Here is a 25,566-nt window from a genome sequence, read left to right on the forward strand (position 1 = left end):
CTGACAAGTGGCAAGTTACATTCACGCCACACGTTTTCTCTCAGAGAATTGTTAGTCTGTGGAATTCTCGTCCGCAGAAGGCAGTAGAGGATGGGTCATTGAATTTATTCAAGGCTGAGTTAGTTTAATGAAGAAGGAGTCAACGGCGATAGGGGACAGTCAACAAACTGGAATTGAGACCAGGATCAGATCAGCCATCAAATGAATGAATTGCGAGGAAGGCTTGAATGGCCCCAAAGTCCTACATTCCACACAAGGGCCAGGCAATGACCACCTCCAACAAGAAAGGATCCAACCATCTTCCACTGACATTCAATGGCATTACCATCGCTGAATCCCCCACAATCAACATCCTCACGGTTACCATTGACCAGAAACTGAAATGGATCAACTATATTAATACTGTGGGCAGGATCTACCGAGCCCATTCGCTGTAGGCATTTAAACCTGTTATGGCTTCTGAGCTGCCAAAAATGGGATTTACGCCGGCGAGATCTCAGTTTGAGATCTTCCCTGCCGCCCCCCACCCCCTCCGTGACGGTAGCATGGTGATTAGCGCAATTGTTTCCCATCTCCAGGGTCCCAGGTTCGATTTCCCACTGGGTCACTGTCTGTGAGGAGTTTGCACGTTCTCTCCGTGTGTGGAATCCTCCGGGTTCTCCGGTTTCCTCCCACAGTGCAAAGATGTGCGGGTTAGGTGGATTGGCCACACTAAATTGCCCTTCGTGTCCAAAAAAAGGTTAAGTGGGGGTTGCTGGGTTGCGGCGATAGGGTAGATACGTGGGTTTGAGTGGGTTGCTCTTTGTAAGGGCCGGTGCAGACTCGATGGGCCGAATGGCCTCCTTCTGCACTGTAAATTCTATGAAAGGTTCACACTCAGCGAGGGCACGAACCAAATTTCAATGAATTTGAATATATTTTAATATAATTAAAGGGATCACATCATAGCATTCGCCCACAAAGTATCCCCCCCCCCCCCCCCGCATCCCCCACACCCGGCAGTGTGGCGTGGCGCTCGCTAGAAAACCAGTTGTGATGACCATTCCGGGGGCGCGGAGCTGGCTGGAGACTCTGGGGGTTATGGGACAAGGCTGGACAGTGGACCAAGTAAGAGAGCGAATGAGAGTGAGAGAGTGTAAGACAGCATGAGACAGAGTGCTGGAGAGATTGTGACCAGTGCTATAATATTTATGTGGCTGTATCATGTTGTCCTGGGGTCACTAATGAATCGTTAAGGTTTGGGAGACAGTATCCAAATTGGTGGCGGAAACAAATTCTTTTGTGGCTTTCGAAAAGGAATCGGGTAAATAAGTAAAAATTAATTGCTGGAAAGCCGGGTATATTTGATTCACTTACGGGATGAGAGGATGGATATTGCTGGCAAGGCCCATCGCTAATTGCCCTTGACCAGAGAGCTCAGTGGCTGAAGAAACTGAGTGCCATTTCAAACAATTGTTCAGAGTCAAACACACGGGGCGAGATTCTCCACTCCCGCGCCGGTTGGGAGAATCGCCTGGGCCGCCAAAATTTCCCGCGACGCCGGTCTGACGCCCTCCCGCGATTCTCCTAAGCGGCGGGAACGGCCCCGTCGAATTCCACGGGCCGCAGGCTGGAGAATCGCCGGAGACACCCAAAATGGCGATTCTCCGGCACCCCTGCTATTCTCAGGCCCGGATGGGCCGAGCGGCCAGGCCAAAACGGCGGGTTCCCCCCGGCGCCGTCCACACCTGGTCGCTGCCGTCGGGAACAGCACGGGAACGCTGCGGGGGGAGAGGTGGCGGCCTGCGGGGGGGGATCCTGCACCGGGGGTACCTCAAATGTGGGGTGGCCCACGATCGGTGCCCACCGATCGTCGGGCCGTCCTCTCTGAAGGAGGACCTCCTTCCTTCCGCAGCCCCGCCAGATCCGTCCGCCATCTTCTTGCGGGGCGGACTCGGGGAGGACGGCAACCACGCATGCGCGCGTGTCGCCAGTTATGCGGCGCCGTCCGCGTCATGTATGCGGCGCCGCCTTTACGTGGCGACAAGGCCTGGCACGTGTAGATGACGCGGCCCTGCTCCTAGCCCATTATCGGGCCCTGAAACGGTCGGGAGAGGGGCCGTTTTGCGCCGTCGTGAATCTCGACGGCGTTCACGACGGCGTGGGCACTTCGGCGTGGGAGTGGAGAATCTCGCTCACAATGTTTTGGCCTCAACTACTTCCTGTGGTAGCGAATTCCACAGGCTCACCATTCTCTGGGTGAATAAATTTCTCCTTATCTCTGACCTAAATGGTCTATCCCGTATCCCCTGGTTCCGGACACACCCACCATCAGGAACATCCTTCCTGCATCTACCCTGTCTATTCATAGAACATGGAAGAGTACAGCACAGTGCAGGCCCTTCAGCCCACAATATTGTGCCGACCATTTATCCTAATCTAAGATCAACCTAACCTACACCCCTTCAATTTACTGCTGTCCATGTGTCTGTCCAAGAGTCGCTTAAATGTCCCGAATGACTCTGACTCCACCACCTCTGCTGGCAGTGCATTCCACACACCCACCACTCTCTGAGTAAAGAAACTACCCCTGACATCTCCCCTATACCTTCCCCCGACATCTCCCCTATACCTTCCCCCAATCACCTTAAAATTCTGTCCCCTCGTGACAGCCATTTCCACCCTGGGAAAAGTCTCTGGCTATCCACTCTATCCATGCCTCCCATCACCTTGTACACCTCTATCAAGTCACCTCTCTGCCTCCTTCGCTCCAGTGAGAAAAGCCCTAGCTCCCTCAACCTTTCTTCATAAGACATGCCCTCCAGTCCAGGCAGCATCCTGGTAAATCTCCTCTGTACCCTCTCCAAAGCATCCCCATCCTTCCTGTAATGAGGCGACCAGAACTGGACACAATATTCCAAGTGTGGTTTAACTAGAGTTTTATAAAGCTGCAGCAAAACCTCTTAAACTCAATGCCCCTGTTAATGAAAGCCAACACACCATACACCTTCTGAACAACCCTATCAACCTGGGTGGCAACTTTGAGGGATCTATGTACGTGGACCGCAAGATCCCTCTGTTCCGCCACACTGCCAAGAATCCTGCCTTTAGCCCTGTATCCAGCATTCAAATTCGACCTTCCAAAATGAATCACTTCGCATTTATCAAGGTTGAACTCCATCTGCCACTTCTCAGCCCAGCTCTGCATCCTGTCAATGTCCTGTTGTAGGAATCCTGCAGGAATTTTATAGGTTTCTGTTAGATCCTCCCTCATTCTTCTGAACTCTAGCGAATAATCCTAATTGGCTCACTCTCTCCTCATACGTCAATTCACCATCCCAGGAATCAGTCTGGTAAACCTTTGCTGCACTCCCTCAAGAGCAAGAGCATCCTTCCTCAGATAAAGAGACCAAAACTCCACACAATATTGTAGGTGTGGCCTCACCAAGGCCCTGTATAATTGCAGCAAGACATTCCTGCTCCTTTACTCGAATCCTCTCGCATTGAAGACCAACATACCATTATCCTTCTTTTCCACCTACTGCTCCTGCCTGCTCAGCTTCAGTGACTGGTGTTCGAGGACACCCAGGTCTCTTTGCACATTCCTCTCTCAATTTATGGCCATTCGGATAATAATCTGCCTTACTGGCTTTGCTACCAAAGTGGATAACCTCAAATTTATTCAAATGTTAAACTTCATCTGCCGTTCATTTGCCCACTCACTCCAACTTGTCCAAATCATATTGCATCTCTGTGACCAATCCCAAATTTCTTTACCCGTCAGTCTGGCCTCAATAAAAGTCGAGATGGATTTGCAGGTACAGCATTAGTTATTTTATTTGGCTTGCAAGCTTGACTCAGTTCACAACGACACAAAGCACATCTTGCTTCGTACACCTCTGGAATCAAGTGAGTCTGTAGAACAAAGAAGTCTCTACTGATACATTCAAATGGCATCAAGTTTCACATACACGATTCCCATAGGTCATCCTATACCCCTCCTGACCTGGTGATACATTCTGATTGGCTCACTTCCAATCCCTTCCTCTGGCCTCTATTACCCAGCATCCTTTTCTCCTCCTTTGGTGGACACACCTCTTCCTTTGCTTTGCCATGCGGTCTGAAATCCTTTGTCTGTGAACTCACCAGGATAAGACTGGCCTATCTCTACATTACATTAACTAATATCTCTAAAGTAACTATTTTATATCACATTCGTCGTTCCCTCCTATTATCATTCCATGATAACCGAACTATACAATCCAGAGCTACGGTCCCTCATCTAAAAAGATCCATCGCTGCATTTCCAATTCCTGGCGTAGCCCCCTTCATCTGCTGCACCCTCATGGATTTTGACAGCTAAGATTTTAGGGGCGTTGATCTGTTCCAGTGCACCCCACATTCTACCCATCACACATTTAAGGATGGCTAGGCCCACAAAGATGCAGTCGACAGCCACCACTAAATACATTGCCATATTTATCAACCAGTCCTTCCAACCTCCAAATCCCCAGTTACCCCAAGAGCCAGGATCCTGCATTCCATCCAGGTGATCCCGTATGTGATCCATAAATTTAGTGATGTTAGCGGTCAAGTCCTGAACTCCCATGATACACTTGCCCTGTAATATGGCGCATACCCCACCCTCACAGGCCAGAAGATAGTCAAGAGCATACCGGTTCTGCATTGCAAACAACCGTAGCTGAGACAATCCCTTGGTTCCTCTTAACAAGAGATTCCACTTCCTTGGTACATCCACAATGACCAAAACATATTCATAACATTGACACCTTTCCAACTCAATCTAATCCATTCGTAGCGTCTCAAAGGGACCACTGGGCAACGGGGTTTGCCCCATCCCACAAGGGGTACCTTTTCCGGTGTTATATTGCTGACAAATCAAACACCGATTACTGATACTCTGGGCCAACCCCTGCATTTTAGGGTGCCACCAAGTGTCCAGCAACTAATCACTAGTCCCCCGAGCCCCACAATGAGTTGCAAAGTGTACACATTCGATGACCCATAAAGCCAGTAGATCAGACATACAAGTCTGATGTGCTGGCGTGGTCCATAAAGAGGAAACAGAATCATTTGTACAACCTAACCATTTCCACATTTGTTTATCACTCTCAGGAGCATCCTCCTGTAACCTTATGACGTCTTGGATGGTTGGCATTGACTTGTCAGAAGCAGACATATTTATAGTAGATCGTTTAGTCTGACTTAACATTTTAGGCACCATCTCTTGCTGAATTTGCGCGGCTGTCCGCGCTGCACAATCTGCTTGTTCATTACCAACGTCAACTGGGGTCTTACCATTTGTGTGGGCAGCGCATTTAATGACGAAAATCTGCGTGGGGATAAGGAGGGCCTGCAGTAAGTCATTAACTAAACCCCGGTGGGATATTTGACCACACATAATCATGTCAGGTTGTTCTGACGAAATATCACTCAAATCGTCCCTATTGTGGTAGTTTTGTGTATCAAGGCTAAACAGTTGTGGCCAGGTGCGTCTTCATGGACAGGGGGACCACTAAGAAAACAGGCTGGATTTATAGTGCTACAGTGTTTAAATGTCAGACGTGGATTGTTCAAAAGGTATATCTCATACCTATTCTGACGAGCTGCGGTAAGATGCTGACCATTCGCCCCATATCCCTGGCATGGTACTGGTCATGGACCTGACGTGTAATATGAGGGCTTACCGAAGCTGACTGTGGCCATAAATGTGGTGATATTGTAACAAAATCGGCTGTACCTTCTTTTCCCGTGACTGTGGCTGTAACTTTGACTGGCCATTCGGTCCCAATTAATGGCCGGTATTTGTCCTCCAACTCCCTGTTTTGTCCGGTTCTATCATAGGCCAGGGTAACGTGATGCAGTGAATGTTCAATGTCTAACGGCCACCACTGGGGGGTGATAGAAATATAGCACTGTTGTCTCATCCTCCATGATTTAACCATTACCCCTTCGTCTCCGTACTCTAGCTGTAGCTGGAAGATACACAATAAATCTCGGGCCAACAAATTACAGTCCAATCCAGTAGTCACTACCAACTGATGATCTGCAGACTTATTCTCGTAAGTGACTGTCACAGGTTCAGAAATAGGATACTCACACACCTGTCCTTGGAACCCCGACAATTGCTGCGTGTGGTTGGATAATGGTAGTCGAAGTTCTGATTGCACAGAAGACATGGCTGCTCCAGTGTCGATTACAAATGAGTGATGTTGATCTCCTATCTGCAGAGAGATAATAGGTTCCCTGTCCGATTGGAGAGTCCTTATGACTAAATTAGCTAGTCAATCCTGTGTTGGGAAAGGGTTTGCCTGGGAGAAGTCAGTGTATCTCGTCTGTCCTCCCCTTGGTAGGTACCCCCTCCTTTGGGTCGGGTAGTCTCCTTCTGCTGCCTGTCTTTTAAAGGGGCATTCCTGTTGCCAGTGATCTGCACGGCCGCAATTATAACATGCATTGCTTCCTCTATATCTGCCCCGTCCTCTTCTCCCAGTAGACCAATGGCCCCTCAGAGGGGGCGGCGGTTGTAAAGCTGTTGATGCATACGGTGGGCCATAAAAAGGAGCTGAGGGTCCCTTTGGGTGGGTTTGATATCCTCCCCCTCGCTGATCCACCCACCCAAAGTCACAATATTGGGGCTCCTGCTGATAAACTACCATTTCTGCCGCTTGTTGGGGTCGCAGATCATCCTTTTTCATTACATACTCAGTCTTAACCTTTGTAACTGAGCCTCCTTCCTGGCCTACACCCTCCTTCCAATAAAATCTGACTGCCCTTGCCATCTGGGAAGGGTCGTTCTCTGTCATGTTATTACATTTCACAGCAGTAGCCACAGAAGGTGGTAGGCAATACATTAACATAGCACAATATTGAGGGGAATTCTGACCATTTTGATATGGCAAGTCGCCTGACTGCCCACGGTAGATTTCATTAAAACGCTCCAGAAATTCCTCTGGCTCTTCAGTCTTCTTAGGTTTTAGGTCTAAAATAGCAGAAATATTTATGGGCTTTTGAAATGTGCTATTCAACGCATTCAGGATCTGTGTCCGTCTATCGTCGTCTAACGCATGGGCTCGCTGAAGTGCGGCGTGGCTAACATAATTCAGGTGATTGGTATCTTCCTAATCGGCAACTGTCTCCGAGTCTCACCAGGGGGCACTCTAGCTATTTCCTCTGGTTCTTCCAAGACTTTGACGTCCCTCCCTGTCACTAGAGGGAGTTCTTTCTCTTCAAAATCATCTGTTGCATCTCCCTTTGTTCTCGAAATTTGCGGTTTCCCCTTGGTCTGGGGGGATTTAGGTAGTATGCTTAATTGTTTCTGGTTAGGATCAAGCCCTTCTCTCGCTGTCCGAGATCTGGTCCTAGAGCTAACTGGGCTTGCGGAACAAAGCTCCTCTTCCCCTTGATCGTGAAGATGGTAAATCGGGACCCACACTATCAACCAAAAGGGCTGGAGTTACTGGCATGATTGGAATCTGGGGAGCAGTGACTGGATATAAATTATTATACTCTGGCGGTTCTGGAATTAGTGCAGACAATGCTACAGGTGCAGTCGAAACTTTTACTGACATTTTTAAATTATCAAATTGATCATTTTCTGTCAATTCAAGGCCAGCCATTGAACTACGTAGCCCATCTTTTGTTTGACCCGAGCCTTTCCTGTCTCTACTTGCGCGTTTTTTTTGAATGCACATTCCTTTTTCAAGACCTGTAATGTTTTTTGGTTACCCTGTTCACTAATTGGAATTCCCATTTTAAGGGCATTGTCCTGCCAACTTGATAACATGATCTTATCTCTTTCCTCTTGACAATATTGTCTCCATAATCTAATTAACTCTTCAGCTTTCATACTTTGAAATTTTAAAACAAATTATATATTTCTGTATTTTTATTTGCTTATTTATAACCAATGGCAATTTTTTAATTTTTTTTTTCCTTGGCAAAACGATTGAAAAGGTTCTAACAGTGTTCTTTTAAAACTTAAAAATGTTTGAAAATTCAAATGAATGACTGCAACTTGCAAGCTTAGCTCTGATCTCAACTCAGAACTAAATTTACGATTTGCTTAACACAAACTTGTATAACATTTACAACTTAATTAATTCTTTATCTTAACAATTTTTCTTGGAACAAGTTTTTCTTACATTCTCAAAAATGTTGGCTGCTATCAATGAGGGAGGTGATATATACCGGAGCAATGTCAACTATCATCCCCAGATTTACACTTTTTAAAATGGTGTCAGTGATCTTCTTTAAGTTTCTATTAATTCACAAATAAAATGAGATAAACCTTATTTCAAGTAAGTAAAACTTAAGATTCTGGCAATTTCAATCAATTGCTTTCGAAAATAATAACTTTTATCAAAGAGGTGGAGAAACCCACTGGTTTCCTTTACTTAATTCAAAACGTAACTTTGCTGGAGTTCACTGACTCAAAGGAAAGGTATCCGATTACACTACAGGCTGCTGCTGTTATCTCAAGGCCTGAGTGAGAAGCACTGTCTGTCGTCTTTAAGTTTGGCTGCTGCTGTTAACCCTTTGAGAGACTTCTGCTTCAACCAATATGCAGCATCCAGCTCTATGGATGTTCTTGTCTTGAAATTTATCCAAGCAATTCCCCACAATCTCAACTAGTCCTCAGAACTGCGTCCTTCGCCACCACAGTCCAAGGGTACAATTTTAGCTTAATCAACTATAGATTTAAAACACTCACACATGGAATTGTATCATCTTCAGATTTAAAAACACTTATTGAACTGAACCTCCATCTACTGAAGTCCCATCAGCCCTAAACCTAACCCAAGCCGAATCAACAATATGAAATCCCATCAATTAAATTTCTAATCCCCAGACTGACCTTTGATTTCGTCGAGACGATTTTTCCATACCAACCGCGAGTGACCAGACTAATCAGATGATAAGAAGAGGGGAAAAAGCAATGCGCGGTGATTTTCCAGCTATACATTGTGGGCCCCTTCTTCCCACTCTCCCTGTTCATAATCAGTCTAATTCTGATTTCGCAGTTGGTCAGAACCGTCTTGAGAAATCCCGGGTTTTCGGCACCAAATGACAAATCCCAAATTTCTTTACCCATCAGTCTGGCCTCAATAAAAGTCGAGATGGATTTGCAGGTAGAGCATTAGTTATTTTATTTGGCTTGCAAGCTTGACTCAGTTCACAGCGGCACAAAGCACATCTTGCTTCGTACACCTCTGGAATCAAGTGAGTCTGTAGAACAAAGAAGTCTCTACTGATACATTCAAATGGCATCAAGTTTCACATACACGATTCCCATAGGTCATCCTATACCCCTCCTGACCTGGTGATACATTCTGATTGGCTCACTTCTAATCCCTTCCTCTGGCCCCTATTACCCAGCATCCTTTTCTCCTCCTTTGGTGGACACACCTCTTCCTTTGCTTTGCCATGCGGTCTGAAATCCTTTGTCTGTGAACTCACCAGGATAAGACTGGCCGATCTCTACATTACATTAACTAATATCTCTAAAGTAACTATTTTATATCACATTCGTCATCTGCATCCTCCTCACAGCTCACCCTCCACCCAACTTTGTGTCCTTTGTAAATTTGGAGATATGACAATTAGTTCCCTCATCTCAATCATGAATATCTCTTGTGAATCATGTCTAATATTGAGTAATTGTTTGTGCCCTACGCAGAGGAATTATCCAAACCACATCAGCATTTTACTGGAGCTGGAGGGCGAGGATTTAATATTGGACCTCAGCAGAAAGATGTAAGTAAACCTCGCTTTGTGTGACAAAGGACACGGCATGAATTTTCACTGTGCCTTGTGGATGGATTTCATTCCGTAGTTCCTCTTTCATATTTAATGGAAAGGTGTCTTGTACAGAAGCTGAACAATAGAATAGTGTTTTGCTCTGTACCAGTTTAAAATGCATACTGTAGCTGGCCTCGGAGTTTGTCACAGAATCAATGCACAGAATGATGCCATTCTGCCCTTGTACCTGAGCATGGTTATTTTATAGAAGCTGCTCCATCATCCCCACTCCTGCTTATTCCTCACACCCCTGGAAATGTTCCCCTTCAGGCATTTGTCCAACACATTTTGAATGTCACCATTGAACCACCTTTCTCGAAGTATCTCCCAGGTCTCACTTCTTTGGTGTCCCTTTGTTGGGTTCTGAAATACTTCAAAGAACAAAGAAATGTACAGCACAGGAACAGGCCCTTCGACCCTCCAAGCCCGTGCCGACCATGCTGCCCGACTAAACTACAATCTTCTATACTTCCTGGGTCCGTATCCCTCTATTCCCATCTTATTCATGTATTTGTCAAGATGCCCCTTAAATGTCACTATCGTCCCTGCTTCCACCACCTCCTCCGGTGGCGAGTTCCAGGGACCCACTGCCCTCTGTAAAAAAACTTGCCTCTTACATCTCCTCTAAACCTTGCCCCTCTCACCTTAAACCTATGCCCCCTAGTAATTGACCCCTCTACCCCGGGGAAAAGCCCCTGACTATCCACTCTGTCTATGCCCCTCATAATGTTGTAGACCTCTATCAGGTTGCCCCTGAACCTCTGTCGTTCCAGTGAGAAGCCGTGAGACTTGCTACTGTTCTGTTTTATTGTAACATTATAAGTCTTTTCTTTCAATCTTATATTATCCGTAACTTCCTGAGTGAAATACAGATGGGTATTTCTCTATCTTCATTTGTTTTTCGGTGCAATGTATTTTTTTAATTGTTTTGTTGTATGTTTCCCACCATTCATATACCTGCTTGCCCTTTAACCTATTTACCAAATACGCGCGGCCACTTCTCCCCTTATTCCTATGTAATTGGTTTTGTTTAAGTTTAAGATTCTTGTTTGCAATCGGAGTATATCATTTTCAAACTTAACCTAAGATTCAATTGTATTATGATCACTCTTTCCCAGTGGATCATTGACCTCATTATTAATTAACTCTGCTTGATTGCACAGGGGCTGGTTAGCACACTGGGCTAAATCGCTGGCTTTTAAAGCAGACCAAGGCAGGCCAGCAGCGCGGTTCGATTCCTGTATCAGCCTCCCCGAACAGGCGCCAGAATGTGGCGACTAGGGGCTTTTCACAGTAACTTCACTGAAGCCTACCTGTGACAATAAGCGATTTTCATTCATTTCCATTTCAGTAGTCAATCAAAATATTTCATGTTCTGGTCGGTTCCACCACGTATTCCTCGAAGAAACTTTGATGACAGTATTCAACAAACTTGTCTTTGAAATTGTTCAGGCTAGATCGAATGTGTCAGTCTATATGAAAATGAAAGTCATCTTTCATTGTGTGCCTATTTCCACGAAACACGCAGACTTATTTATCCTTCAGCGTTCACAACTGCCGTACCTGTTCGAGGCTCTTGCGTGACTCAAAACCCTGGGAATACTGGGAAACCTGCTATGAAGACTAAGGCAATGATACATTGCCAGCTTGGCTGCTCCTGAATAATTGTCCTCCTGAAAATGAATTTCCAGCACCTAGATCATTACGAGTACTGGAGAGTGCCATCCAGCAAGGGCCTCCAGAATGACTGAGCTGCACTCTACACAGTCTCACACAACAAAGTGGGGCTACCTTGAAACCTGACGAAGTGCAGGAGGTTGTGTTCACCTCGAAGGATGCGGAGGGGGAGGACACTGTACAGCTGAAGTCAGAAAACTGGAGCAGTGCTCTTGGCAGGTTCCCAAGTGGGAGGTGGCGGTTTAATGGTAATGTCTTCGGACAAGTAAGCCAGAGGCCCAGGGGCCCTGGGGACATGGGTTCAAATCTCACCAAGGTAGCTGGCGCAATTTAATTTCACCGAATAAATCTGGAATTTAAGAAAAAGCTCGTGGCAATAAAGGTGACCATGAAACCCTTGTCGATTGTTGTAAAAACCCATCTGGTTCACTAATGTCCTTCAGGGAAGGAAATCTGCCGTCTTTACCCGGCCTGGCCTACATGTGACTCCAGACCCACAGCAATGTGGTTGACTCTGAAATGGCCGAGCCAACCACTCAGTTGTATCAAAACTGCTATAAAGTCTATGAAAAGGAATTGCATTGGACTGATCACCTGGCATCGACTGAGGCCCCAGAAACAACCACGGAAAACCCAGCCCGGTCTAGTCTATAAAACCCTGTGACCAACATCTGGGGGCTTGTGTCAAAGTTGGGAGAGCTGTCTCACAGACTAATCAAGCAGCCTGACATAGTCACACTCACAGAATCATACCTTACAGGCAACGTCCCAGACACCACCATTCCTGGGTATGTCCTGTCTCACTGGCAGCACAGACCCAGCAGAGGTGGCGGCACAGCGGTACACAGTCAGGAAGGAGTTGCCCTGGGAGTCCTCAACGTTGACTCTGAGGGCAGCACGGTGGCGCATGTGGTTAGCACTGCAGTCTCGCGGCGCCGAGGTCCCGGGTTCGATCCTGGCTCTGGGTCACTGTCCGTGTGGAGTTTGCACATTCTCCCCGTGTCTGCGTGGGTTTCGCCCCCACAACCCAAAGGTGTGCAGGGTAGGTGGAATCGACACGCTAAATTGCCCCTTAATTGGAAAAAATGAATTGGGTATTCTAAAGTTATTAAAAAAACATGGACCCTGGACCCCATGAAGTCTCAGGTTAAACATGGGCAAGGAAACCTCCTGCTGATTACCATGTACCGGCCACCATCAGCTGATGAATCAATTCTCCTCCATGTTGAACACCACGTGGAGGAAGCACTGAGGGTGGCAAGGGCACAGAGTGGCCCGTCTTCACATTGAGGAAACCCTCCATCGTGCTGTGTGGCATGACCACCGTGCTAAATGGGATAGACTTCGAACAGATGTAGCAACTCAAGACGGGGCATCCACGAGCCACTGTGGGACATCAGCAGCAGCAGAATTGTGTTCAACCACAATCTGTAACCTCATGGCCCGGCATATCCCCCACTCCACCATTACCACCCAGCCAGGGGATCAACCCCGGTTCAATGAAGAGTGCAGGAGAGCATGCCAGGAGCATAGAATCATAGAACTCCTATTGTTCAGAAGGAGGCCATTCGGCCCATCGGGTCTGTACTAACCCTCTGAAAGAGCACCGTACATAGACCCACTATCCACCCCCCCCCCCCAACTCCGTAATCCGATAACCCCAACCAACCTACACACCCTTGGACACGGGGAGAACATGGAAACTCCACACAGACAGCGACCCAAGGCCGGAATTGAACCCATGTTTCTGGCGCTGTGAGGCAGTAGTGTGAACCACTTTGCCGCCGTACAGCACCAGGCACACCAGTGGATCTCAGGAACCAGATTTGAAGCATCAATTGGTTAACTGGCAACCAGTGGGTTGGCCTGGGACAGTGTTCTGCCTGACAACGATCAGTGATTGGCTCCTGCGTGATGCTTTTTGAGAGAACTGGGCAGAACCGTTTAGACCTTGAAAGTGAAAGAGACACTCTTGTTCTCTCTCTCTCTCTCTCTGAATTCTCCCTCTGTGACCCGAACAGGCGCCGGAATGTGGCGACTCGGGGCTTTTCACAGTAACTTCACTGCAGTGTTAATGTAAGCCGACTTGTGACACTAAAGATTATTAAAATTAAAATTATTGTTCTGAAAGCAGTGCATGCCGGGCACAACCTTTGCTGAGTCAACATGGTTTTGTGAAAGGGAAATCATGTTTAACAAATTTATTGGAATTCTTTGAAGGAGTAACCTGTGTTGTAGATAAAGTGAAACATGTGGATGTACTGCACTTAGATTTCCAGCAGGCATTTGATAAGGTGCCACATCATAATGTTATTGCGGAAAATAAAAGGCCATCGTGTCGGAGGAACCATATCGGCATGGATAGAAGATTGGTTGGATAAGAGTGAGAGTCGGCACAAATGGGTCCTTATCAAGTTGGCAAGATGCAACGAGTGGTGTTCCATGGGGATCAGTGATCCAATGACTTGGATGACGGGGCTGAAGGGATGGCTGCTAAATCTGCTGATGATAAAGATAGGTCGGAAAGTAAATTGTGAAGAGGGCATAAAGAGGCCACAAATTGACATAAGTGGGGTATGTGAGTGGGAAGAAACTTTGGCAAATAGAGTACATTGTGGGCAAATGTGAAATTGGCCATTTTGGCAGGAAGAATAAAAAAAAGCGAATGATCCAAACAATGATAGATTGCAGAGCTCGAAGGTGCAGAGGGATCTGGGTGTTCTTGTGCATGAATCACAAAAGGCTGGTATACAGGTACAGCAAGTCATTAGGAATGTTAGTAGATAGTTTTAATTTATTGTGAGGCAAACTAAATACATAGAAGCAGAGAAAATAGGAGCAGGAGGAGGCCATTTGCCCATCCAGCCTGCTCCACGATTGATTATGATCATGGCGGATCGGTGAGTATAAAGTAACTCACTGGGGGATTCATGGCCTAGTCTCCAGGGAGCAGTCTCGGAGGGCGGAGTGGTGAGTATCAAGGAACTCACCTCGGGGATTCGAGGCCTTGTTTCCAGGGAGCAGTCTGGGAGAGCGGAGCAGTGAGAATAAAATAATTCAGCTCATGGATTCAAGGCCTAGTCTCCAGGGAGCAGTCTCGGAGGGCGGAGTGGTGAGTATTAAGGAACTCACCTTGGCGCCCAGTCTCCGGGGAGCAGACGCGGAGGGTGAGTATTAAGTAAGTGACCTCAGGGATTCAGGGCCTAGCCTCCAGTGAGCTGTCTCGGAGCGCGGAGCGGTGGGTATTAAGGAACTCGCCTCGGGGATTCACGGCCTTGTCTCCAGGGAGCAGTCTCGGAGTGCGGTGCAACAGAGCGGTGAGTATTAAGTGCTGTAGCTGTATGATGTGGGAGCTGGGCAGGCGATGTGCTGCAGCTGTATGAAGTGGGAGCTGGGCAGGCGATGTGTTGTAGCTGTGTGATGTGGGAGCTGTGCAGGTGATGTGCTGTAGCTGTATGATGTGGGTGCTGGGCAGGCGATGTGCTACAGCTGTATGATGTGGGAACTGGGCAGGTGATGTGCTGTAGCTATATGATTTGGGTGCTGGGCAGGCGATGTGCTGTAGCTGTGTGATGTGGGAGCTGGGCAGGCGATGTGCTGCAGCTGTGTGATGTGGGAGCTGGGCAGGCGATGTGCTGCAGCTGTGTGATGTGGGAGCTGGGCAGGCGATGTGCTGCAGCTGTGTGATGTGGGAGCTGGGCAGGCGATGTGCTGCAGCTGTATGATGTGGGAGCTGGGCAGGCGATGTGCTGTAGCTGTATGATGTGGGAGCTGGGCAGGCGATGTGCTGTAGCTGTATGATGTGGGAGCTGGGCAGGCAATGTGCTGTAGCTGTATGATGTGGGAGCTGGGCAGGCGACGTGCTGTAGCTGTATGATGTGGGAGCTGGGCAGGCGATGTGCTGCAGCTGTGTGATGTGGGAGCTGGGCAGGCGATGTGCTGTAGCTGTGTGATGTGGGAGCTGGGCAGGCGATGTACTGTAGCTGTGTGATGTGGGAGCTGGGCAGGCGATGTGCTGTAGCTGTATGATGTGGGAGCTGGGCAGGCGATGTGCTGTAGCTGTATGATGTGGGAGCTGGGCAGGCGATGTGCTGTAGCTGTGTGATGTGGGAGCTGGGCAGGCGATGTGCTGTAGCTGTGTGATGTGGGAGCTGGGCAGGCGATGTGCTGTAGCTGTGTGATGTGGGAGCTGGGCAGGCGATGTGCTGCAGCTGTGTGATGTGGGAGCTGGGCAGGCGATGTGCTGCAGCTGTGTGATGTGGGAGCTGGGCAGGCGATGTGCTGTAGCTGTGTGATGTGGGAGCTGGGCAGGCGATGTGCTGTAGCTGTATGATGTGGGAGCTGGGCAGGCGATGTGCTGCAGCTGTGTGATGTGGGAGCTGGGCAGGCGATGTGCTGTAGCTGTGTGATGTGGGAGCTGGGCAGGCGATGTGCTGTAGCTGTATGATGTGGGAGCTGGGCAGGCGATGTGCTGTAGCTGTATGATGTGGGAGCTAGGCAGGCGATGTGCTGTAGCTGTATGATGTGGGAGCTGGGCAGGCGATGTGCTGTAGCTGTGTGATATGAGAGCTGGGCAGGCGATGTGCTGTAGCTGTCTGCTATTGGAGCTGGGTAGACGATGTGCAGTAGCTGTATGATGTGGGAGTTGGTCAATCTCATTCCGAGCTGCAGTGACGACATCTGCAGCAAGTGTTTGTTGCTTGAGGAATTTCGGCTCAGAGTTGATGAGCTGGAGTCTGAGCTTCAGACACTGCGGCACAGCAGGGTGGGGGAGAGTTACCTGGACGCTTTGCTTCAGGAGGCAGCCACACACCTTTGCTGCCCGACTAAACTACAATCTTCTACACTTCCTTGGTCCGTATCCCTCTATTCCCATCCTATTCATGTATTTGTCAAGATGCCCCTTAAACGTCACTATCGTCCCTGCTTCCACCACCTCCTCCGGCAGCGAGTTCCAGGCACCCACTACCCTCTGCGTAAAAAAACTTGCCTCGTACATCTCCTCTAAACCTTGCCCCTCGCACCTTAAACCTATGCCCCCTAGTAATTGACCCCTCTACCCTGGGAAAAAGCCTCTGACTATCCACTCTGTCTATGCCCCTCATAATTTTGTATACCTCTATCAGGTCTCCCCTCAACCTCCTTCGCTCCAGTGAGAACAAACCGAGTTTATTCAACCGCTCCTCATAGCTAATGCCCTCCATACCAGGCAACATTCTGGTAAATCTCTTCTGCACCCTCTCTAAAGCCTTCTGGTAGTGTGGCGACCAGAATTGAACACTATACTCCAAGTGTGGCCTAACTAAGGTTCTATACAGCTGCAATATGCCAATTCTTATACTCAATGCCCCGGCCAATGAAGGCAAGCATGCCGTATGCCTTCTTGACTACCTTCTCCACCTGTGTTGCCCCTTTCAATGACCTGTGGACCTGTACTCCTAGATCTCTTTGACTTTCAATACTCTTGAGGGTTCTACCATTCACTGTATATTCCCTACCTGCATTAGACCTTCCAAAATGCATTACCTCACATTTGTCCGGATTAAACTCCATCTGCCATCTCTTCGCCCAAGTCTCCAAACAATCTAAATCCTGTGTATCCTCTGACAGTCCTCATCGCTATCCGCAATTCCACCAACCTTTGTGTCGTCTGCAAACTTACTAATCAGACCAGTTACATTTTCCTCCAAATCATTTATATATACTACAAAGGACAAAGGTCCCAGCACTGATCTCTGTGGAACACCACTGGTCACAGCCCTCCAATTAGAAAAGCATCCTTCCATTGCTACTCTCTGCCTTCTATGACCTAGCCAGTTCTGTATCCACCTTGCCAGCTCACCCCTGATCCCGTGTGACTTTATCTTTTGTACTAGTCTACCATGAGGGACCTTGTCAAAGGCCTTACTGAAGTCCATATAGACAACATCCACTGCCCTACCTGCATCAATCATCTTAGTGACCTCCTCGAAAAACTCTATCAAGTTAGTGAGACACGACCTCCCCTTCACAAAACCATGCTGCCTCTCACTAATACATCCATTTGCTTCCAAATGGGAGTAGATCCTGTCTCAAAGAATTCTCTCCAGTAATTTCCCTACCACTGAAGTAAGGCTCACCGACCTGTAGTTCCCTGGATTATCCTTGCTACCCTTCTTAAACAGAGGAACAACATTGGCTATTCTCCAGTCCTCCGGGACAACCCCTGAAGACAGTGAGGATCCAAAGATTTCTGTCAAGGCCTCAGCAATTTCCTCTCCAGCCTCCTTCAGTATTCTGGGGTAGATCCCATCAGGCTCTGGGGACTTATCTACCTTAATATTTTTTTAAGACACCCAACACCTCGTCTTTTTGGATCTCAATGTGACCCAGGCTATCTACACACCCTTCTCCAGACTCAACATCTGCCAATTTCTTCTCTTTGGTGAATACTGATGCAAAGTATTCATTTAGTACCTCGCCCATTTCCTCTGGCTCCACACATAGATTCCCTTGCCTATCCTTCAGTGGGCCAACCCTTTCCCTGGCTTCCCTCTTACTTTTTATGTACGTGTAAAAAGCCTTGGGATTTTCCTGAACCCTATTTGCCAATGACTTTTCGTGACCCCTTCTAGCCCTCCTGACTCCTTGCTTAAGTTCCTTCCTACTTTCCTTATATTCCACGCAGGCTTCGTCTGTTCCCAGCCTTTTAGCCCTGACAAATGCCTCCTTTTTCTTTTTCACGAGGCCGACAATATCTCTCGTTATCCAAGATTCCCGAAAATTGCCGTCTTTATCCTTCTTCCTCACAGGAACATGCCGGTCCTGAATTCCTTTCAACTGACACTTGAAAGCCTCCCACATGTCAGATGTTGATTTGCCCTCAAACATCCGCCCCCAATCTATGTTCTTCAGTTCCCGCCTAATATCGTTATAATTAGCCTTCCCCCAATTTAGCACATTCATCCTAGGACCACTCTTATCCTTGTCCACCAGTACTTTAAAACTTACTGAATTATGGTCACTGTTACCAAAATGCTCCCCTACTGAAACATCTACCACCTGGCCCGGCTCATTCCCCAATACCAGGTCCAGTACCGCCCCTTCCCTAGTTGGACTGTTTACATATTGTTTTAAGAAGCCCTCCTGGATGCTCCTTACAAACTCCGCCCCGTCTAAGCCCCTAGCACTAAGTGAGTCCCAGTCAATATTGGGGAAGTTGAAGTCTCCCATCACCACAACCCTTATATAAACACTGATATCAAAAGCTTCTATAAAGAGGAAGAGAATAGCTGAAGTAAATATTGGCCCTTTAGAAGATGATACTGGTGAGGCAATAATGGGAACCACATTAGGGGAGGCGGTGGTGTTGTGGTGTTTCCACCTGATTAGTAATCCAGAGACCCAGAATCATGCTGTGGGGACCCACGGTCGAATCCCATTATGGCAGATGGTAAAATTTGAATTCAATGAAAATCTGGAATTAAAAGTCTAGAAAATGACAATGAAACCATTGTCAATTGCCGAAAAAACTCATCTGGATCACTAATGTCCTTTAGGGAGGGAAATCTGCCGTCCTTACCCGGTCTGGCCTACGTGTGACTCCAGACCCACAGCAATGTGGTTGACTCTTAAATGCCCTCAGGGACGAGCAATAAATGATGGCCCAGCCAGAGACACCCACATCCCATGGACAAATTTTTTTAAAAGAGTTGGCGGAGGCACTGAACCAATATTTTGCCTCTGTCTTCAGTGTAGAAGATAATTTTAAAATTCTCCAAACTGCAGTTAATGCAGAGGAACCTGGTACAATAACCATCACTAGGGAAATAGTATTGAATAAACTGATGAGATTAAGGGCAGATAAGTCTCCTGGACCTGATGGCCTGCACCCGAGGATGTTAAGGGAGGTCGCAGCAGAGATAGTGGATGCATTGGTTATGACATTTCAGAATTGCTTGGATTCTGGTAGGGTCCCAGTGGCTGGGAAACACGCTAATGTGATGCCCTGATTCAAAAAGGGAGAGAAGCAAAAAGTAGGAAACTATAGACCGGTTAGCTTGACCCCTGTGGTGGGGAAGTTGCTGGAATCAATCATTAAGGAGGAGATGACTGAACATTTGGAAAGACGAATCTCAATCCACCATTGTCAGCGTGGTTTTATGAAAGTACGTCATGCTTGGTAAACTTGCTAGAGTTCTTTGAGGAACTAAACGGCAAGGTGGATAATGGGGAACCTGTGGATGTGGTATCTCTAGACTTCCAGAAGGTGTTTGATAAGGTGCCGCATAAAAGATTGATCCAGAAGTGAGATCTCAGGGGATTGGGGGTAGATTACTAGACTGGATTGAGGATTGGCTGGCTGACAGAAAGACGAGGGTTGGGTGAAATGGGTCCTTCTCTGGCTGGTGAGCTGTAACTAGTGGGGGTGCCGCAGGGGTCAGTCCTCAGACCACAACTGTTTACAATCTACATAAATAACCTGCAAGCAGGGAATAAGTGTAACGTAGCAAAATAGGTGGGAAAGCAGGCAGTGAAGAGGAGCTACAGATTTTACAGATTGGGGGGGGGCACTGTAGCACAGTGGTTAGCACAGTTGCTTCACAGCTCCAGGGTGCCAGGTTCGATTCCCGGCTTCGGTCACTGGCTGTGTGGAGTCTGCACATCCTCCACGTGTGTACGTGGGTTTCCTCCGGGTCCTCCGGTTTCCTCCCACAGTCCAAAGATGTACAGGTTAGATGAATTGGCCATGCTAAATTGCCCTTAATATCCAAAAAAGGTTAGGTTGGGTTACGGGGATAGGGTGGAGGTGTGGGTTTAGGTAGGGAGCTCTTTCCAAGGGCAGACCCGATGGGCCGAATGGCCTGCTTATGCACTGTAAATTCTATGATTCAATGATATAGATAGGCTCGAAGATTGGGCCAACATTTTGCAGATAGAGTTTAATGTGGATAAATGTGAGATTATCCACTTTGGCCAAAAAAATAGAAAGGCAAATTATTACCTGAATGGAAAGCAGATTCAAAACACATCTGGGCAGAGGGATCTGGGTGTCTTTGTTCATGAATCACAGAAAGTCGGTATGCAGGTACAGCACGTAATTAAAAAGGCAAATGGAATGTTAGCGTTTATTGCAAAAGGACTGGAGTATAAAAGTAGAGAAGTGTTGTTGCAATTGTATAGGGTGTTGGTGAGACCACATCTGGAGTATTGTGTCCAGTTTTGGTCTCCTTATTTGAGGAGGGATGTGGTGGCATTGGAGGCAGTTCAGAGGAGGGTCACCAGATTGATTCCAGGCTTATATAGTTTTGGTTTCTACGCGCTGGAGTTTAGAAGAATGATAGGGGATCTGATCAAGGTATATAAAATACTAAGAGGGATTGATAAAGTAAATGTAGACCAAATATTCGCCCTTGTGGGGTAATCTAGAATGAGAGGTCACGGATAGAGGTTGAGAGGCGGTAGATGTAAAACTGAAATGAGGAGGAACTACTTCTCGTAGAGGGCGGTGAATTTGTGGATCTCGCTGCCTCATAGTTTAGCACAGTGGGCTAAGACAGCTGGCTTGTAATACAGAACAAGGCCAGCAGCGCAGGTTCAATTCCGTACCAGCCTCTCCGAACAGGCGCCGGAATGTGGCGACTAGGGGCTTTTCACAGTAACTTCATTGAAGCCTACTTGTGACAATAAGCGATTATTATTATAGTGCGGTGGAATCGGAGTCATTAAGGACATGGGGAAGAGGCCGAGGTGGATTTGAGATCCGGAAGCGATCAGCCATGATCTGATTGAATGGCGGAGCAGGCTCGAATAGCTGAATGACTTACTTCTGCTCCAATAGCCATATTGCTACATTTCTGTGTCACTCCAGACTCTCAGCAATGTGATTGACTATTAATTGCCATCTGAAACCCCCTTAAAAACCACTCAGTTAAATGACAATTTGGGATGGGGAACAAGCACTGATCTTGCCAGCCATGGTCACAGGGCGTGAAAGAATAAAACAAATTCTAACAATGAGAGGGGAATTGAAGGAATCTGGATTTGAAGGATCTATTCCTGCCGAACTACGACAAGTTGAAAGATCTAATAATATTTCTGGACTACGCCAAGTTGTTAGATTCCTAGTATTATTCGATTGTGTAAAGTTGAAGGAATTTATATCATTTCTGCTATTCGGTTACCAGTAGCACTTTGCGAATACTGGGACTCAGCAGAAACTTCAGTTAAAACTTCTCAGGTGCCAAAAGGAATTATTTTATTTGTCTTCTATTGATTACAATTTGAAAGTCATTTAAAAGGCAATTCGTAGACAATTTGAAGCTTTCAGAGAATCAACACATTATCTTTGTGCTTAGGCAGACAGCTCGAAAGTAACTTTTAAAAGGTCAAAGTCTGGAAATGAAACATGAAAAAGAGAGAGAGAGAGAGAGAGAACACTACTATAGAAACACATTAAAACACTACATCACTACAAAGACATACTGACAGACTAACAGACTGCCAGACGCAGTGAATTAAAGACAGACTAAAATGGCGGGGGGAAACTTTTCAGTTGTACACTTTCATAACTGTCTTAAATCATCTAATCACACCCCAATATAATCCTAATTGGTTTGGGTTAGACTCAAACACATTTGGTTTGACCGCAAGCCGTCCATCTTCAATGTGCAACATTAGCTTTAAATGTTGCGTATCTGCATACTTGTCTATGTTAAGGAATGAGATATTCTGCTTAATCTTTACCAACAAAAACTGGTTTTAAGCTAGCTTGGCTAATGTAACAATGGAGACTTCATGTCGAGAAAGCTGGAATCAAATATATATTTGATTCAATGCTCTACAAGCTGCAGTGGAATCCTGCCACCTCGTTGCCATGAAATTCAGCCCTTGTCCTTGAAAGCAGCACAAGCAGTGTCAAATTGTCTTGCAACTGTGCTGTTTTAATCTATGATGGAATTATGCTGTTTCATGTATCTATTGAAGCTATATGTTTTGAGATGACCTGAGGTTATGGGTGCTGAAATTCTCATTTTTAAATGGGTATTTAAAACTGGGGCTTAATATTTATGCTTGAACAGCTATCTTTTACCTATACTAGTTGTATTAGAAATACCTGGCTTCGACAGGAATGCTCCCCAAATATATTGACACCATTATGAAGCCGAGAGAAAGGCCTTTGACCTTTCTGATCTTACACTTCAAACTCTGACGTCTTAAGGTGGCAACACTCAAACCTTTTAAATATCCGTCCTTTGGTCAGAAGCTCCCACATCTCTACAAATCTCACTCCTAAACTAAAAGTTAAATTCTGAAATGTATAAACCCTGCTCTCCGCCTGGACAGAAATTGTCACTTTTTGTTCTTTTCCCGCAGTGTCCTTGTGCCGAGAGAGTTCCAGAAATTATACTATGGTTCCAATGGGACTTTGCTGACAGAGAAGGGCGCAAAACTGGTGAGTTATACCTTGCAAACTTAGATCAAACTGACTTAAACATACTGATCGAGCATTTATTTCAGTCTTTTAGTTCCTCCCCACCCCTCTGGTGAGTGTTAATTATATGAAACATCTCGGGTATCAGGGTCAGTCCTGTACATTGTCCAAGTTTCCACTCTTTAGATATCAGCCCTGGCACTGATCGCTGGAGTGTTGTTGAGAGATATATTGTGAATTTTCCTTACCCTGTGATCCAAACTCCAAGCATTTAGGGGAGCCAGTGGCATAGTGGTATTGTCACTGGACTTGTATTCCAGGGACCCAGGGTAATGCTTTGGGGACCCAGGTTCGAACCCCACTACGATAGATGGTGAAATTTGATTTCAATAAAATTATCTGGAATTATAAGTCTGATAATGACAATGAAATCATTGTCGCTTGTAAAAAAAAAAACATCTGGTTCATTCATTTCCTTTAGGGAAGGAAATCTACTGTCCTTCCCTGGTCTGGCCTACATGTGACTCCAGACCCACAGCAATGTGGTTGACTTTCAAATACCCCCTGAAATGCCCAGCAAGTCACTTAATTCAAGGGCAATTAGAGCACTAGATGCTGCCCCAGCCTCATCCCTTGAATTCCCCCCCAAATCCTGGCCTTACCGAGGTGTCTTTGGAGGAAGGCCAGAGGTGGGCATGGCCCAGAAACAGAGGCAGGCCCATTTCAAGGTTTATCTCTGTGGATGAGAACATTTAATTCGAAACAATTAATAAAACAATACAAATTAATGTTCTCGGCCGGGATTCTCCGAGCGCGCCGGGTCAGAGAATCGCCGGGGCCGTGCGAGATTCCCGCCATGCCGCTCCGACACTGGGCTGCCGATTCTCTGGTGGAGAATCGGCGCCAGTCGCGCACAGCGCAGTCGCCGCGGTGCCAGTCGAGGCCGCTGAAATAGGCCCCCGCGGCGATTCTCCGCGGGCGACCAGCCGGACTCCCGCTGGCATCGTTTACGTCTGGTACCACCCGGGAGATGGGACCCGCGGCGGCGGTGGCGATCCTGGTGGGGGCGGGGGGAATCTGAGTCCGGGAGGGGGCCTCAGCGGTAGCCAGGCCCGCAATCGGGGGCCACCGCGATCTGGGAGGGACCTACCTTCCTCCGCGCGGGCCCGCTGTGTGGCTCCGCCATGTCGGTGACGCCTGCGTGAGGTGGGCCGCCGCGCACATGCGCGGACCCGCTGGCGAGGAAAGCTCCCGGAGTGATTCTCGCCCATTTTACAGCGGGCGTGGGGTCTTAGTCTCCAAAAAGGAAAAATCCCAGCCAGGGTTCCCAACACCCACACCCCCTTCACCCTGTAGAATCCAACAGAAGCGACGCAGGAACGCGTTGTAAGGATCGCCATGAACAAAGGTTTATTATAGTACACACAATAATTATTACCTACCCAATTACCGGGGGAGTTTGTACATTGAGGTAAAGGGAGGGGGGAATCGTATAGAGCATAGTCCTTGGCCCCCAAGGGGATCAAAACAGACCTCTCTTAACCCCCCCCAAATCCACCTTCATACACTCCTCCACTGCCACCCTCAAACTCCTCCGCTGCCAGCCTCAAATTCCTCCACTGCCACCCTCAAACTCCTCCGCTGCCACCCTCAAACTCCTCCGCTGCCACCCTCAAACTCCTCCGCTGCCACCCTCAAACTCCTCCGCTGCCACCCTCAAACTCCTCCGCTGCCACCCTCAAACTCCTCCGCTGCCACCCTCAAACTCCTCCGCTGCCACCCTCAAACTCCTCCTCTGCCACCCTCAAACTCCTCCGCTGCCACCCTCAAACTCCTCCGCTGCCACCCTCAAACTCCTCCGCTGCCACCCTCAAACTCCTCCGCTGCCACCCTCAAACTCCTCCGCTGCCACCCTCAAACTCCTCCGCTGCCACCCTCAAACTCCTCCTCTGCCACCCTCAAACTCCTCCGCTGCCACCCTCAAACTCCTCCGCTGCCACCCTCAAACTCCTCCGCTGCCACCCTCAAACTCCTCCGCTGCCACCCTCAAACTCCTCCGCTGCCACCCTCAAACTCCTCCGCTGCCAGCCTCAAACTCCTCCGCTGCCACCCTCAATCCACGCAGACTTCAGTGAGGGACAATAACATTTTTGAGCTCTGCTAGCCCCCTGCAGTGGGGCTGAGCTCCTGATGGGTGAACTGAGGAGTGGCAGCGCCTGGTGGGCCGCTGATGGAGCTGGGCCGCGCCCATCCCGGTGATGGGTCAGCCGGGGTCTGAGGGTTTCCAGAGGGGCGGCCTGGGTGGGCTCCCAAATGACCAGAGCATCAGCAGAGGGAGCATCAGGGGCCTGCACCTTGTACCAAAGGGTTTGAAACATCGACGGCAGCAACGACCCAGACCACCCGGGTCCCAGGGAGCACATACCAGGTCCATGGACTTGGCACCAAGTCGCTCCTCTCCTCAGCAAGCCCGACCATTGTACAGAGTCTTCCTACTTTCTCACTCCCCCTGAAGAGCCATGGCGCCCAGCTCTCACTTGTCAATACTTGCGCCAATGTGACTTCTGCCTAAGAGATGCGGGGCATCGCGGGAGGGCGGGGCATCACAGGAGGGCGGAGCTTCGCGGGTGGGCAGAGCATCACGGGAGGGCGGAGCATCGCGGGAGGGCGGGACGCGG

The 25,566-nt window shown here is 47.9% G+C and overlaps 1 protein-coding gene across 1 annotated transcript in view; it reads left to right on the top strand.

Moving 5' to 3' along the window:
• The first annotated feature begins 1,035 nt into the window (after positions 1-1,035).
• Positions 1,036-25,566, top strand: part of LOC140409439 (disintegrin and metalloproteinase domain-containing protein 12-like) — a 422,048-nt gene continuing 397,517 nt past the window's right edge. The window contains exons 1-3 of the mRNA XM_072497872.1: positions 1,036-1,107; positions 9,677-9,753; positions 22,831-22,909. Of these exons, the coding sequence (XP_072353973.1) occupies positions 1,036-1,107; positions 9,677-9,753; positions 22,831-22,909 (228 nt within the window). The remainder of the gene's footprint in view (positions 1,108-9,676; positions 9,754-22,830; positions 22,910-25,566) is intronic.

The sequence above is a fragment of the Scyliorhinus torazame genome, chromosome 3, assembly GCF_047496885.1.
Source record: "Scyliorhinus torazame isolate Kashiwa2021f chromosome 3, sScyTor2.1, whole genome shotgun sequence".
Taxonomy (NCBI): domain Eukaryota; kingdom Metazoa; phylum Chordata; class Chondrichthyes; order Carcharhiniformes; family Scyliorhinidae; genus Scyliorhinus; species Scyliorhinus torazame.